The sequence below is a fragment of the Hyperolius riggenbachi genome, chromosome 6 (assembly GCF_040937935.1).
Source record: "Hyperolius riggenbachi isolate aHypRig1 chromosome 6, aHypRig1.pri, whole genome shotgun sequence".
In the NCBI taxonomy this organism is placed as follows: Eukaryota; Metazoa; Chordata; class Amphibia; order Anura; family Hyperoliidae; genus Hyperolius; species Hyperolius riggenbachi.
Window position 1 is genome coordinate 305590234 of NC_090651.1, and position 19532 is coordinate 305609765.

Genomic DNA, 19532 nt, shown 5'->3' on the forward strand with positions numbered 1-19532 from the left:
CAATTATGCAATGAGTTAAAGTTCATCTCGGATCCACTTTAATTTTTCTTAGAGCAAAACCAATTGTTCATCCAACAATTTCACCAACTGTGATTTTTAACTTAGCACTCTACGAGAGCAGTGTAACTTTGGTGGGGCAGGTTTAGGTAAGGGAGAGATTATTTAGAACACATTTAGCAGTAAATTAAATAATGACATTTTAATGAGCAACATGAAATCTTGTAATTAAACATTTCAGGGTTTTTGTTGGAGCATCACTTGAACCTCCACAAAAAATTCCCAATAAAACTAACAGGTGCAGATCGAGCAAGTGTCACATTTTCATCTGCGTAATTTCATATTTTTAGGATTTAAAAAAAAGTACTAACATAAATAGAAAAAAACGAACAAAATACATTGACTTTAAAGGGTCTATAACAATACATATATATTCATCATTGTAAGCAAGAAAAGTTGCTAATATTCATCATCAAAATCTAGTTCACGTTCTTTGTACATGGAAAGCTAGTAAAAGATCAGAACCTTAGCAAGACGTTAATTTCCACTGTTCTACGATCATACAAGCAGATTTTCAACATACTGATTTCTTACCGAATTTCTGGCTGTTTTTCATTAGAGTTTTTATCTAACGTTTCATTTGGTAACTGTTTAGATTCTCCTATATTATCCATATCCATCTGCGAGGTAGATGGGGCTATTTCTTCCACCCTGTAAGATGCAAACACATAATATAAAATTCCTGTAACCTGTAGTATCTTATAAAGACAATCACATGAAGCAAAGTCAGTCAGATGTGGTAGAAGAGGAAACAAAAAAACCTGTAAGAAAGTAAAACAAATAGTTAAAGAGAAACTGAAGCGAAAAAACAATTGATATAATGATTTGTATGTGTAGTACAGCTAAGAAATAAAGCATTAGGAGCAGAGACATAAGTCTAATTTTGTTTCCAGTACAGGAAGAGTTAAGAAACTCCAGTTATCTATGCAAAATAGCCATTGAGCTCCGCGACTTTCAAAGTCGCAGAGAGCTCTGTCTTCTGAAGCTTGTTATCTCAACTGTCAGTCAGGGCCCATTCACACTAGAAGCACTTTTCTGAGCGTTTTGCGATTGATTAGCAGTTTTTAAAATCGCTCCCATTCAGTTTCATTAAAATCCGCTAAAAAACTGCATCGATTTCCGCTATTTTAATGAAAGTGAGAGGGAGCAATTTTAAAAATGCTAATCAATCGCAAAACGCTCAGAAAAGCGCTTCTAGTGTATTTTCTTGTTCTCTGTCTGAGGACGGTTCAAAAGTTCACTAGCCAGCTCTGTAAAATCATTTAGAATGCTGAGTAGTGTGTAAACTGCAAATATTAGAGAATGATGCAATGTTATAAAAAACACTTAAAATAAAAATATGAGAATATTTTATTTGCTACTAATGTTCTAGTAATTATCCGTACTGCTCAATCAATTCAGTTTATCAGAATTTTTTTTTGCTTAAGTGTCTCTTTAAAGCACACCTGGGTATATGGATGCTGGTATTTATTTCCTTTTAGACAAGACAGATGCCTGGCTGATCTGCTGACCCTCTACCTCCAATACTTTTAGCCATATACTTTGAACAAGCATGCAGATAAGGTTCTCTAACTGAAGTGTTACTGGATTAGCTTCATGCTTGTTTCAGGTGTGTGATTCAGACACTACTGCAGCCAAATACATTATTAGGATGTTAGGCAACTAGCATTGTTTAAAGGGAAATAAATATGGCAGCCACCATATACCTTTTCAGTTCAGGTGTGCTTTCAGCCCTATAAGGACACTGAGTAGTGAGCCTGTTGCATGGAAACCTGTGAATATGCACTCCTGCCACTAAGCAGGGTACCGGGTAGGCCTAAAAGATAAATCGAATTTAAATCGAAATCGTGATCACCAAGGTCACAATTTCAGAATCGTCAAAGCGGCGAATATCGCGATCACGTCATTTCCACATGGGGAAGTTTGAAGAAGCGCCTTCAAACTTTCCCAAAGTCCCAGTGCGTGCAGCCCACAGCGTTAGACATACCTTGCGTCCTCTGTCGCCCTCTGCCGGCTCTTGTGCTTGGCAAAACAGGAGGCGAAGTGGATAGACGGGCATCGCTGGACTCGTGCTGGAAACTATGTCCAGAACTGATGCAGCTTGGGGGACAGAGGAGGCACAGAGAGAGACACAGAGGGGGCACAGAGAGAAACAGAGCGGGCACAGAGAAACAAAGGGGGCAAATGAGAGACCCAGAGAAGGCATGAAGAGGCAAAGGGGGCACAAGGAGAGACAGGGAGACAGAGGGGGAATAAACAGGCACAGAGAGGGGAACTAAGCTTGATTTGAAGGAAATCGTGAATCGAATCGAAATCGCAATTTCAGACAGAAATCGCTCAATTCAATTTTTTCCTAAAATCGTTCAGGCCTAGTACCGGGCATACCATAGAGAGTTCCAGGTGAAGGAAACTCGGTACAGTGATGTAAAAAACTATTTGCCCCCTTCCTGATTTCTTATTCTTTTGCATGTTTGTCACACTTAAATGTTTCTGCTCATCAAAAACCGTTAACTATTAGTCAAAGATAACATAATTGAACACAAAATGCAGTTTTAAATGATGGTTTTTATTATTTAGTGAGAAAAAAAACCTCCAAATCTACATGGCCCTGTGTGAAAAAGTGATTGCCCCCCTTGTTAAAAAATAACTCAAATGTGGTTTATCACACCTGAGTTCAATTTCTGTAGTCACCCCCAGGCCTGATTACTGCCACACCTGTTTCAATCAAGAAATCACTTAAATAGGAACTGACACAGAGAAGTAGACCAAAAGCACCTCAAAAGCTAGACATCATGCCAAGATCTAAAGAAATTCAGGAACAAATGAGAACAAAAGTAATTGAGATCTATCAGTCTGGTAAAGGTTATAAAGCCATTTCTAAAGCTTTGGGACTCCAGCGAACCACAGCGAGAGCCATTATCCACAAATGGTAAAAACATGGAACAGTGATGAACCTTCCCAGGAGTGGCCGGCCGACCAAAATTACCGCAAGAGCGCAGAGAAAACTCATCCGAGAGGCCACAAAAGACCCCAGGACAACATCTAAAGAACTGCAGGCCTCACTTGCCTCAATTAAGGTCAGTGTTCATGACTCCACCATAAGAAAGAGACTGGACAAAAACGGCCTGCATGGCAGATATCCAAGGCGCAAGCCACTTTTAAGCAAAAAGAACATTAAAGAGACTCTAACCTCAAAAAGATCCCCTGGGGGGTACTCGCCTCCGGATCCTAATGAGGCTTCCCACGCCGTCCTCTGTCCCACGGGGGTCTCGCTGCAGCCCTCCGAACAGCCGGCGACAGACCCGACTGTAAAATCAATATTTACCTTTGCTGGCTCCAGCGGGGGCGCTGTGGCTGCTTTCCGCTCCGAACTACACGGAAATACCCGATCTCAGTCGGGTCCGCTCTACTGCGCAGGCGCCGGAAACTTGCGCCTGCGCAGTAGAGCAGACCCGACGGCGATCGGGTATTTCCGTGTAGTTCGGAGCCGACAGCTGTCAGAGCGCCTGCGCAGGAGCCGGGAAGGTAGATATTGACTTCGTCTTTCACGGAGGGCTGCAGCGAGACCCCTGAGGGACGGAGGACGGCGTGGGAAGCCTCATTAGGATCCGGAGGCTTCCCCCACCTGAGGTGAGTACCCCCCAGGGGATCTTTTGATGTTACAGATCCTCTTTAAGGCTCGTCTCAATTTTACTAAAAACCATCTCAATGATTGCCAAGACTTTTGGGAAAATACCTTGTGGACCGACGAGACAAAAGTTGAACTTTTTGGAAGGTGCATGTCCCGTTACATCTGGCGTAGAAGTAACAGCATTTCAGCAAAATAACATCATACCAACAGTAAAATATGGTGGTGGTAGTGTGATGGTCTGCGTTGTTTTGCTGCTTCAGGACCTGGAAGGCTTGCTGTGATAGATGGAACCATGAATTCTACTGTCTACCAAAAAATCCTGAAGGAGAATGTCCGGCCATCTGTTCGTCAACTCAAGCTGAAGCGATCTTGGGTGCTGCAGCAGGACAATGACCCAAAACACAGCAGCAAATTCACCTCTGAATGGCTGAAGAAAAACAAAATGAAGACTCTGGAGTGGCCCAGTCAAAGTCCTGACCTGAATCCTATTGAGATGTTGTGGCATGACCTTAAAAAGGCGGTTCATGCTAGAAAACCCTCAAATAAAGCTGAATTACAACAATTCTGCAAAGATGAGTGGGCCAAAATTCCTCCAGAGCGCTGTAAAAGACTCGTTGCAAGTTATCGCAAACGCTTGATTGCAGTTATTGCTGCTAAGGGTGGCCCAACCAGTTATTAGGTTCCGGGGGCAATTTCTTTTTCACACAGGGCCATGTAGGTTTTGAGTTTTTTTTTCTGACTAAATAATAAAAACCATCATTTAAAACTGCATTTTGTGTTCAATTATGTTATCTTTGACTAATAGTTAACGGTTTTTGATGAGCAGAAACATTTAAGTGTGACAAACATGCAAAAGATTAAGAAATCAGGAAGGGGGCAAATAGTTTTTCACATCACTGTAACTGTGACTTAGAGCTGGTGCTCACCGAGCGGGTTTTTCGGCGTTTTTGCAGCCGCTTGCGGCTGCGCTTGGTCAATGTATCTCAATGGGGTGGTTCACACCAGAGCAGGAGGTGTTTTGCAGAAACGCATACTCCCAGGGTGAGGCATTTTTTGGATTGCGGAGGCGTTTCTGCTTCCAATGTAAAGTATAGGAAAAACGCAAACCGCTCTGAAAAACGGCAGTTCAGAGCGGTTTTGCAGGCGTTTTTGTTACAGAAGCTGTTCAGTAACAGCTTTACTGTAACAATATATGAAATCTACTACACCAAAAACGCTTCACAAAACCGCAAAATGCTAGCTGAAACGCTACAGAAAAATAAGAAAAAGCGTTTCAAAATCTGCTAGCATTTTGCGGATCTGCTAGCAGGTTTTGGTGTGCACCAGGTCTTAGAGGAGACTGGATCCAAACTCTGCTAGCCTGGAGTGTGTAAGCACTAGCAGCCTGAATATACCACATAACTGTTTGTGTACTTACTCAGTGTATGCACACCGCAGTACATGGAAATGTGCTCAGTTTAGAAACCTTTGCCCTCTTCAGGCATACTTTAAGCACGCACACGCTCCCCTATCGCCAGGAACATCCTGTATCTGTGCAGTAGTTCAGCGCAGGTGCAGAACGATCCCGGCGATGGGGGTTCGCGAGACATGTATGCACCAAATGCCCCAGACCAGAGGACCTTTGGTGCAAACTGCAGACAATTCAGGTGGAGGAGGAGGATGAGGGAGCAATCAGCATGGATGGGGCTGAAGGAAGCGCCAGGTATGTATATATTTAAAATACCTCCTGTCACAGGTTCTCTTTAAATTCCTCTTTCTTAACAAAACAAAAATGTGTAACTGCAGTATGAATCCTTTTGTATTGTGTTGTTATAAATATTAAACTGCAGCTATAAATTTCCAACAGTGGCCATCAATGTAAGAATTTCTTTCATGCCAGGAATCTGTGAAGTGCAATACAGACTTCCTATGTTTTCTTCTTTCTTCTCCCTGTAGGACAGGGGTGTCCAAACATTTCCGGCGAAAGGCCATATCGCCGTTCTTGAGAGAGCTAGGGGGATGAACTACCGCACATTAAAAACACAATTTTTGCTGATTGCCATTAGATACACTATGCCTGTGACATTCTGTCAATATTTCCACGGGAAATATTCCATATACCATGTGCAGTTAGCACAGTGGAAGCTGTTAATTAGTGGCCGTTACTGCTACAGGGGGGCAAAGGGGAAGGCAGACAAGCAAGACAAAGTGGCTCCTACATGCGACACCACAGCTACAACCTTCGGGCCACATGGAATTAAGAACAGTAGAGAGCTTTGGGCTAAACACCGGTGGAAGCGCCCTGAATGCTATATCACAGGTGATGGTAATGAGTATGAGAGGTTTGAGGTCTTATCTTCTCAAAAGAACAAATCATGAATAATGGAAAAAAGAATGTTTATTCACGCATGTTATATTGGCTACCCAGCGAATTGACGGGTTTCTGCAGGCATGTAATATTGACCTGAGGAAACGGGCTGCAACCCGAGAAACGCGTTGTCTACCGTGCATGAATAAACATTCTTTTTTTCCATTATTCAAGACATCAAACCTCTCATACCCATTACCATCACCTGTTAGATAGCATCCAGGGCGGCTCCACCAGTGTTTAGCCTAGTACATATTCCAAGGGGGTCCTAGTAATGAGCACTATTCAGTTCTCAGTACTGATCCAGTAGAGCGACCAACCGGCACCTATAGCGTCAGTCCCGGGATACTGAGCAGGGACGGTTACAATATATCCATACTGACTTATCCTATTATCTTTATATCTTATGATACTGCACCATTGGGCTCCTGGTCTCTCTCATCCCAGCTACTTGGAGGTTGTGTTTACCCACCAAGGATCAACGGTTCTCTAGAGAGCTTTGGGGGCCATCAGAAAAGGCTCAACGGGCCGCATTTGGCCCCTGGACTGGACTTTGGACATGCCTGCTGTAGGAATACCTGCATTAGTAGGAGTACCTGCAGTGACTGACAAATTGCTTGCAACACCGCGTGCATCTGTGTATTTGTACACACAAAAAGTAGGTAAGCAAGTTGAAATAATATTCGCCATTTTTAGCAACATGCAAAGCAGAGCTGAAAGGACTCCAACACTTGCTCACACACACGGAGGAGCCAAGGCTGTAATGTGCACTGGGCAAAAATGTCAGCACCAGACCATAAGAAAAAGGAACAAAAACCAGACACTAATCTAAGAATGAATTGCCAATACATTTTGAAAAAGTAGAACTCAAAGGGAAGCAGCAACATTATTTGTTAGTGCTCATGCCAGACATTACTCTTTTTCCCTCAGTGAACAATAAGAGTAAAGGACAGTACTCTGAGCTACAACTGGAAGTGGCATTTACCAGAAGAATGCATATCTCCCTTCAATAATGTACTTCTAGATTTTGCAGGATAACTGAGGTCTTTATTGTTTCTAGGTGAAAAAATAATAATGGGCATAAAATGTAAACAAAAATGCCATAGATTAGTAGTAGCAGTAGGTTATTGTACCGTGTTAGCCATAGATTAAAATTACACTGCATTTAATAAAGCCCTAGCCTCTTACTACTCCACATACTGAACACAGTACACACAACTGAACACAGCAGTGATATTCTCAATATGTGTCTCATGTGGACCAGTCTTAGGGCTACGGCCCACTAGAAAGCTTTTAGCCACCAGCAATTTCAAAACGCTAGGCTAATGAAAGTAAATGGAGGCGAGGCCACTTCGCAATTGCAGGTCCTGCAGCATTTCTGGAGCAATTGGACTCCAAAACAAACGCTGCAAAATTGCTTTGCTATCGCTGTGCACAAGCTTTTTTTTTGCTGCGATTTCACTACCCAACCAAAAAAAGAAGAAAAAAAGAAGTCATCTGAATTGCTTTAGAATCGTTGTACAAAACGCTAGCAAGCTATTGCAGTTCTGTAGTGGGTGCTCCGCTTAAAGTGTGAAGTGAGAAAAAAAAAATACTCACCTATGGTGAGGGAAGGCTCTGGCTCCCAATAGAGCCTTACAGCTCCTCTCACAGTCCCCTCGATCCAGCTCCGTCACCCCCATTTCAGTCTGCTGCCATGGGAGGCTTGTGGAGCACCCGGGCAAGTGAATCCATAATGCGTAGGTACGAGTGCACGCTCGTGCATACGCAGCACGGAAAAGTCTGACATCTTGGGAGCACTCGGCTCTCTAAGCCTTTCGTGGCTGCACGGAGCAGTATTCGACCCATCAGTTGAATACTGTTAACGGGAGTGACCGCGCTGGAAGAAGGGGACCATGAGAGGAACAAGAACGCTCTATAGGCCTTTCTCTCCATCGCGAGTATTTCTTTTTTTTTTTTTACCTCAGACTTGCTTTAAGCGTTTGTGGAAAAGAAACAAAGTGATAAGGAAGCAAAATATATACAGCTGTAATAGTGACAGCAGTGAAACACCACATGCATTTATAATGTAAACTATACCTGTCACTATCTTGTGTCACAGCTTCAGTCTGTGTTACATGTTCATCTGCTTCACCATTCAAAGCTACCCGACACGTGGACCCCTCATCGGACCCAAGACTGGAAGATTCTTCTATTGTACCCGTTTCTGAAGGAGAACACTGGGGGGCTTCTAGATTTTCCAGGGAAACTGAGGTTTCTATGGTTTCTAGGTGAGGAGCGGGAAAATAAATAAATAATGTGGATAAAGGTTCATTTCTCTAAATTAAACAAATTAAATAAGGAAAACATAGTTAATGTTTCTGACTATGTAAAACAAAAACAAAATCTATAATTTCAGTAAACAATCAAACCTGAACTCTAGTCACAATTTAAACAATACCACTCTAGATAATTGTGATAAAATGTAATCTACCTTCAATTTGCATATACTGAATCATGAGTTAAGGTCCGTACACACGCCGGACTGGAGGCAACGACGGGTCCGTCGTTGCCTCCCGCTGGGTGGGCGTGCCAACGACAGTCCGGCGTGTGTACGCACTGTCGGCGGACTGATACGGCTGTTTCTGAGCGATTCGCCCGGCGGATCGCTCAGAAACAGCCGTATCAGTCCGCCGACAGTGCGTACACACGCCGGACTGTCGTTGGCACGCCCACCCAGCGGGAGGCAACGACGGACCTGTCGCTGCCTCCAGTCCGGCGTGTGTACGGACCTTTAGTATAAATCATGGAAATAAAAGATTACCTTCTTTAACAGAACTATTAGATTCACTGTTATTTACTTCCTGAGTTGAAGGTTTCTCTGATTCTACACCTGGAGCCTGGGAACTGCAAAAAGGCAAGAAATTAGTTAGAACACTATAAGGAGGAGAAAAACAAAAGGCAACAAAACTAAGCACAAAGCCACCACCAATGTCATTCATAGTGCCAGCTTAGACATCCATATTTTAAAGGGTGAGTGAGCTTACAAAGTAAAGTTCACTAAATCTACCACCGTCTTACTGAAAAGTAAATGGCTTTCCATGAAACTCCCATTCTTGGACTGCCATTGAGGCCTGGTGCACACCAAGCGGTTTTTGAAGCGATCCGCAAACCGCTTCCGCCTTGCAAAACGCTTGGCTAATGTATTTCAATGGGATGGTGCACACCAGCGGTTTGCGTTTTTTTTAGCAAACTGCAAACGTGGGTCCTGCAACACTTTTGCAGTTTGCAGAAGCATTTCTGGCTCAATGTAAAAGTACAGGAAAAGCTCAAACCGCTCTGGAAAATGCTAGATCAGAGGGGTTTGCCAGGCGTTTTTGTTACAGAAGCTGTTCAGTAACAGCTTTTACTGTAACAGTATTTGTAATCTGCTACACAAAAACGCTAGGCATGTTTAGAAAACGCCTCTAAACATGCCTAGAATCGCTCTGAAATTCTGCTCCAAAAACCTCTAGCGTGTTGCGGATCTGCTAGCGGTTTTGGTGTGCATTGGGCCTAACTCTGTGAATTAGCAGGGCACTAGGAATGGAAAAGTGACAGACATTATAACCACTTAAGGACCAGGGGTGTTTTGGTTTATCTGTGCTGTGTGGGCTCTTCAGCCTCCAGCACAGAACAGGTTTTAGGCAGGACGATCAGACCTTCCCCCCCCCCCTTTTTTTCCCCACTAGGGGGATGTCCTGCTGGGGGGGGGGTCTGATCGCTGCCGCTCTGTGTGGCCAAGGGGGGGGGGCTCCTCAAAGCCCCCCTCTGCGGAGCTATTCTGCCCTCCCTCTCCTCCTCCCCACGGACGGTACAGGACAGCGATCCGTCCTGTACCGCCAGATAGGCTTCAGCCTATCAGATGCTGGCGATCCCCGGCCAATCAGAGGCCGGGGATCGCCGATCTCTGCGACAAACACCAGGGATTTCTTCCCAGCGTGTTTACATTTCGCCTGCGAGCCGTGATCGGATGCTCGCAGGCTGTTCACGGAGACACCCTCCGTGAACTGACATGGAGCGGCAGTTTCCATGGAAACACCACTGCGACCTGCCGACGCCTATCGGCGTTAGGGGGTCGTTAAGTGGATAAGTTCACTTACCATTTAAAATATATTGTTTAGAAGCACTATCTTGGGGCAATGATGCATATTGTTAATAACATTAAATAAATTGCACTGTGTGTACACAGGCATATCTTCATCAAAACAAGCTTAAAGGACAACTGAAGCTACAGGGATATGGAGACGGACATATTTATTTCCTTATAAGCAATACCAGTTGCCTTGCTATCCTGCTGCTTCTCTGCCTCTAATACTAGGTACACACAATTAGATTTTCTGTCAGATTTACTGTCAGATCGATTATTTCACACATGTTCGATTGACTTTCTGTTCACTTCTACGGACTATCGATCGGAAATCAGATTGGACATGTAGGAAATAATTTATCTCACAGTAAATCTGCCAGAAAATCTCATCGTGTGTACCTAGCATAATACTTTAAGCCATATACCCTGAACAAGCATTTGCAGATCAGGTGTTTCTGACATTATTGTCAGATCTGACAAAATTAGCTGCAAGCTTGTTTCTGGTGTAATGCAGACACTACTGCAGCCAAATAGATCTGCAGGGCTGCCAGACAACTGGTATTGTTAGTTTCGATAGACAGTAATTGTAGGTGCGCATGTAACAGACAAGCATAAATACACCAATACATTAATGAAGTTTATCGGATCTTGCAATATCTGACAGCAGTTTCCATAAAAAAAAAAAAAGGTAGAGTATAAAAAAAGCACTTGGAAATGTCAACACTTAAAGAGAAACTCCGACCAAGAATTGAACTTTATCCCAATCAGTAGCTGATAACCACCTTCTACATGAGAAATCTATTCCTTTTCACAGACAGACCATCAGGGGGCGCTGTATGACTGATATTGTGGTGAAACCCCTCCCACAAGAAACTCTGAGGACCGTGGAACTCCTGGCAGTTTCCGGTCTGTGAACCTTGTTACATTGTGGGAAATAGCTGTTTACAGCTGTTTCTAACAGCCAAAAAAAGCATACAGCAGCTACATAACCTGCCAACAGTAAAAATGTCACTGTGTAATAAATGTCAGAATGTAAATCAGGGATTTAAAAGATTTTACAATGGGCAAACACTGACTAAATCATTTATACATAATTATTGTAAAAATGAAGCACTTTTTTTATTACATTATTTTCACTGGAGTTCCTCTTTAAAGGACAGCCATACTTATTTCCTTTAAACAATACTAGTTGTTTGGCGGACCTGTTAATCTTGCATGCATTAGTAGTGTCTGAATCATAATGGGCTCCCTCCCCGTCTCCCTCTGGGCCGCTCTGATACATTTGTTTAGTTGCGTTCCGTCGCAACAGTACAAATATACCTGGTCAGCCAGCGGGGGATCGGAGGGGCCTGGGAAGACGGCGAGGGAACCTACAGCCTAAGGGGGCTGGAGGAAACCCCAGAAGATAAATGCTTTCATTTTATTTGTCTCAGGTTCCTTTAAGAGTACTTTAAAGTAAACCAGAGACGAGTATTTGCCCCAGTTTTATACATACCTGGGGCTTCCTCCAGCCCCATACGCACGGATCGCTCCCACACCGGGTCCCCGCACTTCTGTCAGTCGGGGCCAGTCAGGCATAAGAGAAGTGCGCGGTTTGCGTATCTCTCCAGCAGCCGAGTGGGAGTGGTCCGTGCATATGGGGCTGGATGGAGCCCCAGGTATGTATAAAACGTTTCCTTTATACCACCTCTGGTACACTTTAACTGCTGGATAAGCATTCTTTGGACACACGCCGTAAATGCCTACCTTGTTGGTTTACGGATATCCGTGAAATCTGCCCAGCCTTCATCACAATTATTAACAGTCGAAGTACCATCCCATACAGATGACCCAGTATCTATAGTGGTCACTGAAGGTGATGAGGCATCTGTGGAATCAAATGTAGCTGTCCAGCTAGAGCCTGTAAAATAGAATGGCAAACACAGAAAGCTATTAAAACTCCTCTAAGTAAGGACATACTTTTTAATATAAAATTGTTTTAAGTTTGGAAAGACCAGAAAGTGTTGTGCTTGTGGAATTCAGAGTCTCAAGGAGAAACAGGAGGGTACAAAATAGATGTTTTGGCTGATCTGTGCAGCTGGGGTATCTTTTGGCAGAAAAGATTGCTCACATCTACTGTATTTGACTTGTTTGGTGATCTGATAAGCTTTAAAATAACTAGATACATGAGGCTAGACTTCCCATTGGAGATGCACCAATAGGTGCTACTATTGAAAAGGCGCCCATTTCCAGGGACTCCCCTTAGTCCAGCCGTTTGCTGCCATCACTGCTAAGCCTGCAATACCTGCGGTACCTAGCTAATGGAACAAAAAGCATCCTGGATACTAGAATGTATTGGCTAGCGTATATGTTATATGCTATAGCAGCATAGAGGGTGATATAGCGGCTGGGAACGCGGAGAATCACTCATGTTCCCAGCCTGTCAGCGGCTGTCGCCGAACCCGGAAGTAGCCGCCGGTGGGGACAGGAGGACCGGAGCGAGGCTGCGAGGGCACCATACAGCTTCAGGGGGCTGAGGGATGCTCCAGGTGAGTAAAAATCATTTTTTTTTACTTAAAGGGGTTCTTCCGCGAAATAGGAAAAAAATAAAAAGTGGTTTATTTATAAACTATTAAAAATCCTCTTCAAATAGTGCGAAAAGTGTTTTTAAAAAATGAATAGTTTCATCAAAGTAACACCTAATGTAATCAGTGACGGATGACGGCCAGGGAGGCTAATCCATTTGTTAGGGGTTTTTTTTTTTTGTACTATAATATCACAAACATAACTGCTGCGTACCTAGTTGACAGTTCTGTAGTCCGTTGCTGTCAGGAATGGCTCTTACAATTAGAATAACGGCTGTTATCTCCCGGAGCTCTGCGCAGTTATTTATTTTAGTTTCACGGAGGGAGAGCGAGGACCCCGGAGCAATGAATCAGGCAGAGAGAGAGCAGCTGATCAGTGAGAACGTAGGGTGTCTATGCAGAATCCTCTAGCGAGTGATCTCTTTGTCGCTGCAAGATTTATTGGTTTGTGTTGAGTTCTCCAGGCAGCTAAAAGTTAATAAGAAAACACAAACCCATAAATCTTGCAGCGACAAAGAGATCACTCGCTTTCAGGAGATAAAGAGGATTCTGCATACACGCCGTAGTCTGGTTGCCGGGCAACGACGTCAACAAATTACGTTCTCACTGATCAGCTGCTCTCCCTCTGCCTGATTCATTGCTCCGGGGTCCTCGCTCTCCCTCCGTGAAACTAAAATAAATAACTGCGCAGAGCTCCGGGAGATAACAGCCGTTATTCTAATTGTAAGAGCCATTCCTGACAGCAACGGACTACAGAACTGTCAACTAGGTACGCAGCAGTTATGTTTGTGATATTATAGTACAAAAAAAAAACCCCTAACAAATGGATTAGCCTCCCTGGCCGACATCTGTCACTGATTACATTACGTGTTACTTTGATGAAACTATTCATTTTTTAAAAACACTTTTCGCACTATTTGAAGAGGATTTTTAATAGTTTATAAATAAACCACTTTTTATTTTTTTTCTATTTCGCGGAAGAACCCCTTTAAGTATCCCTTTAAATGCCTTCCTGAAGCCTCTTCCGGGCCGGTGAGTCACGTAGCGGTGCGCAGGACCACCTGCACGCATCCACAGCTGGGAAAACACTGCGCATGATGCCATGGTGTTGTATGCATGCGTTTCAGGCTGCGGTTGCGTAATCTGGGACGCACGCAGCTGTGGCCAGCGCACTACTGTGCGACTCGCCGACCTGGAAAAGGCTGCAGGGAATGGGTTTGTGTGTGTTAACTTAGGTAACAATAGAGGGGGACGGTGAATGGAAGGGAGCTGTGGGCAGGAGAACAGCTTCCCAAGCCAGCACCATCAGTAGTATTTAAAGCTCTTTATTTCATAACTTTGTACAGCTTGAGAAAGATCTGGTGATCGAAACAGCGCTGCTGTCGCTGTGAAAAGCCTGTCATGCTTTTTTTTAAGGAAATAAAGAGCTTTAAATACTACTGATGGTGCTGGCTTGACTGAGGAGTAAGCATTGAAACGTCTGGAGTGCAGAGACGCTACAAGCCTTGGCACATCTATCCTTTTTTCCCCTCCTTGGGTGCTTGCTTTACACTGAGAGAACAGCTTCCCATGCATCGCCCCCATCCCATTTTTTCCAATTACTTTTGGCTCTGGTATCCTTTAAAGCCACCAGAGGCTATTAAAACTAGACTGTTCTTAGGGCTCATTTGCAGTTAAGATTTCAAGTGTCAGTAGAACATCTTAATCCACACAACTCTTGTGGGAGAGCTGGCAGGCACTCGGAGAAAGCTGTCTTTAGAGGCTCAAAACACCCAGCAAACCATGTGCTCAAGACAAAAAGCAGGAATAGATGCAGGCAAACAAGAGGACAAGAAAAGTCTGGCACTATGGTTTATTCTGTGCAGCAAAAAACAACAGGATGGTGTATAGTGCCTTCAACTTGCAACAAGCATAGCTTGAACAAACATCAAGGAGAACAACACACAGTGTTTAAGCTGTACCTGGATGTGAGAGAGGTAGCAGGTGTGGGCGCCAAGAAGGTGCACGGTCCTTACGACCGTTTCGCTAGGCGGTTGCCGAGCTTCATCTGAGGTGTGTACAAGTGACTGGAACGCCGACAGGGCTTTAAATGCGCGCTTGTTACAAGACGCGCTTCCGTGTCTCTAGGAAGACCCACCCACCATCAATGATTGGTCCGGTGTGTTACTCCGAATAGATGGGAGGTGCTCAAAGTCGCGTGCATGCATCATGCATGACCAGCAAACTGCGGCCAATGTATGAGCGGCTAGGAGGCGTCCATCTGTCAGGAAGGTCGCGTATGTGCGTCACTCATGACGCTACAACCATTGGCCAATGCCTGGATGGCTCCGCCCACAGAGGAGATGTAAACAAAGGCTGCAATAATGAAACCCTCAGGCTGGTCATTGCTATGGCAACCCGAGAGGCCACATCCACACAAACGCAGTGGTTGGGCACAAACGAGGAGCCACAGCGGGCACAGACCTGATGGGACAGAGAACCAAAACCTTTGCCGCAGCCAACCTGAAGTGGCGCGGCAGCTTACGTTGGTTACTCAAAGTGTGGAAAAGTTTCACACACTGGGGCTTATTAGCCAAAATGCAGCTAAGAGGGTAGAGTAATGCAAAATACCGGATCACCACCCTGCCAGTACGTAAGCTGCCGCGCCACTTCAGGTTGGCTGCGGCAAAGGTTTTGGTTCTCTGTCCCATCAGGTCTGTGCCCGCTGTGGCTCCTCGTTTGTGCCCAACCACTGCGTTTGTGTGGATGTGGCCTCTCGGGTTGCCATAGCAATGACCAGCCTGAGGGTTTCATTATTGCAGCCTTTGTTTACATCTCCTCTGTGGGCGGAGCCGTCCAGGCATTGGCCAATGGTTGTAGCGTCATGAATGGCGCACATACGCGACCTTCCTGACAGATGGACGCCTCCTAGCCGCTCATACATTGGCCGCTGTTTGCTGCGTCATGCATGACGCATGCACGCGACTTTGAGCACCTCCCATCTATTCAGAGTAACACACCGGACCAATCATTGATGGTGGGTGGGTCTTCCTAGAGACACGGAAGCGCGTCTTGTAACAAGCGCGCATTTAAAGCCCTGTCGGCGTTCCAGTCACTTGTGCACACCTCAGATGAAGCTCGGCAACCGCCTAGCGAAACGGTCGTAAGGACCGTGCACCTTCTTGGCGCCCACACCTGCTACCTCTCTCACATCCAGGTACAGCTTAAACACTGTGCGTTGTTCTCCTTGATGTTTGTTCAAGCTATGCTTGTTGCAGGTTGAAGGCACTATACACCATCCTGTTTTTTGCTGCACAGAATAAACCATAGTGCCAGACTTTTCTTGTCCTCTTGTTTGCCTTAATCCACACAACACTACAACCACATGCACAATCCAAAACATAATGCTTTTAAGTCTCTAGGTTGCTTTATAAAGCAGTGTATACTATTCCATATCCACACAAACCATAACCATATACTTCAGTATTAGAAGAGATCATTTATTACAAGTCAACTTTGCAGCCAAAAGCCCACAAAATATCTTCCCATTCAAATGGATGTGCTACCTATGGAAATTAAATGGATGTCCTACCTATGGAAATTAAATGGATGTCCTACCTATGGAAATCTAGCAGCATTTGTGTACACCACACTATATCCATATGACGACATTCTTTTAAATAAATTATGATGTTGTAATCATGTAGTACAAAGCTAGCACAGCAGTGGTGCAATCATTTTTTTATAATGTTGCTCCTATAATCTGTTTCTGATTGAGTGTTCTGATGTGGTAGATCGATCACCACTAAATCAATTTTTGATTGGGACGTCATCAACTGCCTGCCAAACCGGGCCCCTATCGATCTGTGTATGGCTAGCTTGGACCCGGGCTGTACTGTGCAGAGGAATAACTGGAACATATACCTTCTGTTGCCTCTGGTGTAGGCTCAGCATTGGAAAGACCGGCATTCTCACCACCCCCAGAATCTTCCTCTTCTTCATCAGAATCCCGACTGTCTTCACTGTCTGTACTTCCACAGCTCCTAAAGGCACAAAAATCCAATTCAGTTGAAAAAAACTCCAGCACCATCTTTTTGAGACTTGTATTGCCAGAACTAACAAAAAGCCAGGCCAAGACATTGCCTGCAGAAAAAGCTCTCAGCAAACCCTTTTACACTAGCAATCGCTAGCGTTCGCGCTAAACGCTAGCGATTGCTAAATCGCAAGTGCAGGAAACTTCCCGGCGATTGAGTTCACGATTTTGCTATGCAATACACTGCATAGCAAAATCGTGGCAAAGATCGCTCCGCGGTGCGATCGCGTTTGAGTCAAAAACGAATCGCGGTAGTGGAAATTACCTACCGCGATTCCTATGTTAAAAAGCTAACCGTAGCGATTTCAAAATCACTAGCGGTTTGCGATTTTGCGATTCAGCATCGCGAACGCCGCTAGTGGAAAAGGGCCCTAAGGAGGAGCAACCTGCTTCTAAATTATGTTCACAGATCAAACCACAATCACATGGTCATTACTTTCCCTCAGTTACGCCCCTGGAACTTACACAATGTTTTCTCTGAAAGAAATTCCCTCAAACAAAATACTGCACGAAGTTACAAGTAGATCCCCAGTGAAAATCCCAACCACCACCAGCTGTACTGCACTTCTTCAATAAATGTAAAATGTAAGCACTGAAGTGCTAACTAGGCCTGAACGATTTTAGGAAAAGATTGAATTGCACGATTTCCGTCAGAAAATTGCGATTTCGATTCGATACACAATTTTCGATACACAAGGATGGATCAGATCTGTCTGACCATTCATGACACAAAACCCTGTGTGTGAACCCAGCTTTAACCCAGGTGTAGAACTTAGTAATAGGCTCCCCTATTGTGCAGCATATTACTCCAGGAAGAAAATGGCGTAGTGTGGTGGTATAGTGGTTATATTCTGTATGTTCTCCCCGTGTCTGCGCGGGTTTCCTCTGGGTACTACGGTTTCCTCCGACATCACAAAAACATACAGATAAGTTAATTGGCTTCCCTCTAAAACTGGCCCTATACTACAATACATACACTACACAATACATAGATGGACATAGGACGCTGGTAGGGATTAGATTGTGAGCCCCTCTGAGGGATAGTTAGTGGCAAGACAATATATACTCTATACAGTGCAGTGGAAGATGTCGGCGTGATCAGTCACTGTCACCCCCCAGCCAGGCAGCAGTACACATGGGACAGGCAGAGAGGGGACCTCCGTAGGAAGTGTCCCTGTCACTCCCCAGCCAGGCAGCAGCACACACGTGACAGGCAGAGAGGGGTCCGCAGTGATAGTAGTAGCAGCTAGCAGCGGACTTAAAGGAGAACTGTATTGAGAGGTATATGGAGGCTGCCATATTGATTTCCATTTAAGCAATACCAGTTGCCTGACTATCCTGCTAATCCTCTGCCTCTAATACTTTCAGCCATAGCCCCTGAACAAGCATGCAGCAGATTAGGTGTTTCTGACAAATTTGACAGATATGACAAGATTAGATGCATGCTTGTTTCTGATGTGGTTCAGACACTTCTTCAGCCAAACAGACCAGCAGGGCTGCCAGGCAACTGGTATTGTTTAAAAGGAAATACATATGGCAGCCTCCATATACCTCACTACAGTTCTCCTTTAAGTGTTAATTAACATGGCTCCCTAGGCAGCTTGTCTCTAGCTCTTCTCATCTCCCCGGGGTAGGGGCGGGACGAGCCGTCCTTCCTGTGTCTGGCTTATTTACCAGCCTGGCTGTCACGCTGTGAGGGAGGGGGCATGGTCTGAGTCATTTACCCCTCACCGGCCTCCTGTCCAGCACCTACTGCTTTCATTTATGTACACACCTGAAGAGGAGGGAGCCAAGCAGAAAACCGCAGCCCTGACAATCTGAAGATCGTTTCACCCCTGATCACGATTTTCGGTTTAAAACAGAAAATTGTTCAACCCTAGTGCTGACACCAAAGGAGCAGGAGTAGCAGGGGACAGACAAGTACAGATAGGAGCATTACAAATTGTCAGCTGCACAGAGGTGTGCTTTGTGAGGGTATCCCATACATCGGCTTGTTCCAGGGTCCATGCAGTTTCACAGGAAGCACTTGGGAAGGTGCAAGACGCTCAAAGCTTTGACTTAGAACTGAGGTATAGTCTCAAGCAATAAACTGAATGCTATGGGAAACCACAGAAGAGCATTTCTTACTAATCTGTGGAACTGCGATTGGAAGATGACCCTTGATGGCAAATTCCTGTTGTAAATATTTCTACAATTGTAAATATTTCTATAATTGAGTTCTCTGTCAGTCACTGTCTACTGGAAGCTATGACTAAAAAATATCATGAGTAAACAGTGAGGATAATAGTGCAATACACAAGCATACCGTTTCAGGCAATGAACACTTTAGTGCACTTGATGATGGGCCGATTGCCTGACACATTGTGTGCATTGTACAAGTATACTCACTATTTAACCTCCCTAGTGGTAAGGACGAGGCTGACTCGTTAAAAAACTTGCTACAATCGGTATAGACAAGTTAGCTCCGTCCACACTGAAAACTGGCCTGGAAAGAGTTTTAATGGTGTATGTGCACCACCTACTGGCAGTAGGCACATATTACAGCATTACAGAAAATTCAAACTTCTGGAATCTAATACCACACTGTATGTTGTACAGAGAATGACACTTATTGCCACACTGGTCTGTACTCGGCCGAGAAGGACTATAACGACCACCATTGTTAAGCATTGTGCAGCAGACCAGAGTGTGTACAGTGGCCCAATGACGATCCCTAAACATCTGGCATGACCAACCTTTAGCTATGTCTAAGC

General features: G+C 44.6%; 1 protein-coding gene across 3 annotated transcripts in view; it reads right to left on the reverse strand.

Moving 5' to 3' along the window:
• The window catches only part of LOC137521674 (serine/threonine-protein phosphatase 6 regulatory subunit 1-like), a 150824-nt gene that overhangs the window by 17062 nt on the left and 114230 nt on the right, over nt 1-19532 (reverse strand). For 2 of the 3 annotated variants that reach the window (XM_068241263.1, XM_068241264.1), the window contains 5 exons: nt 16611-16729; nt 11890-12043; nt 8839-8921; nt 8115-8301; nt 592-708 (listed from right to left, as the gene is read on the reverse strand). In XM_068241263.1, the coding sequence (XP_068097364.1) occupies nt 592-708; nt 8115-8301; nt 8839-8921; nt 11890-12043; nt 16611-16729 (660 nt within the window). Of the gene's footprint in view, nt 1-587; nt 709-8114; nt 8302-8838; nt 8922-11889; nt 12044-16610; nt 16730-19532 lie in introns of those variants that run through there. The other variant, XM_068241265.1, reaches the window with a different exon arrangement.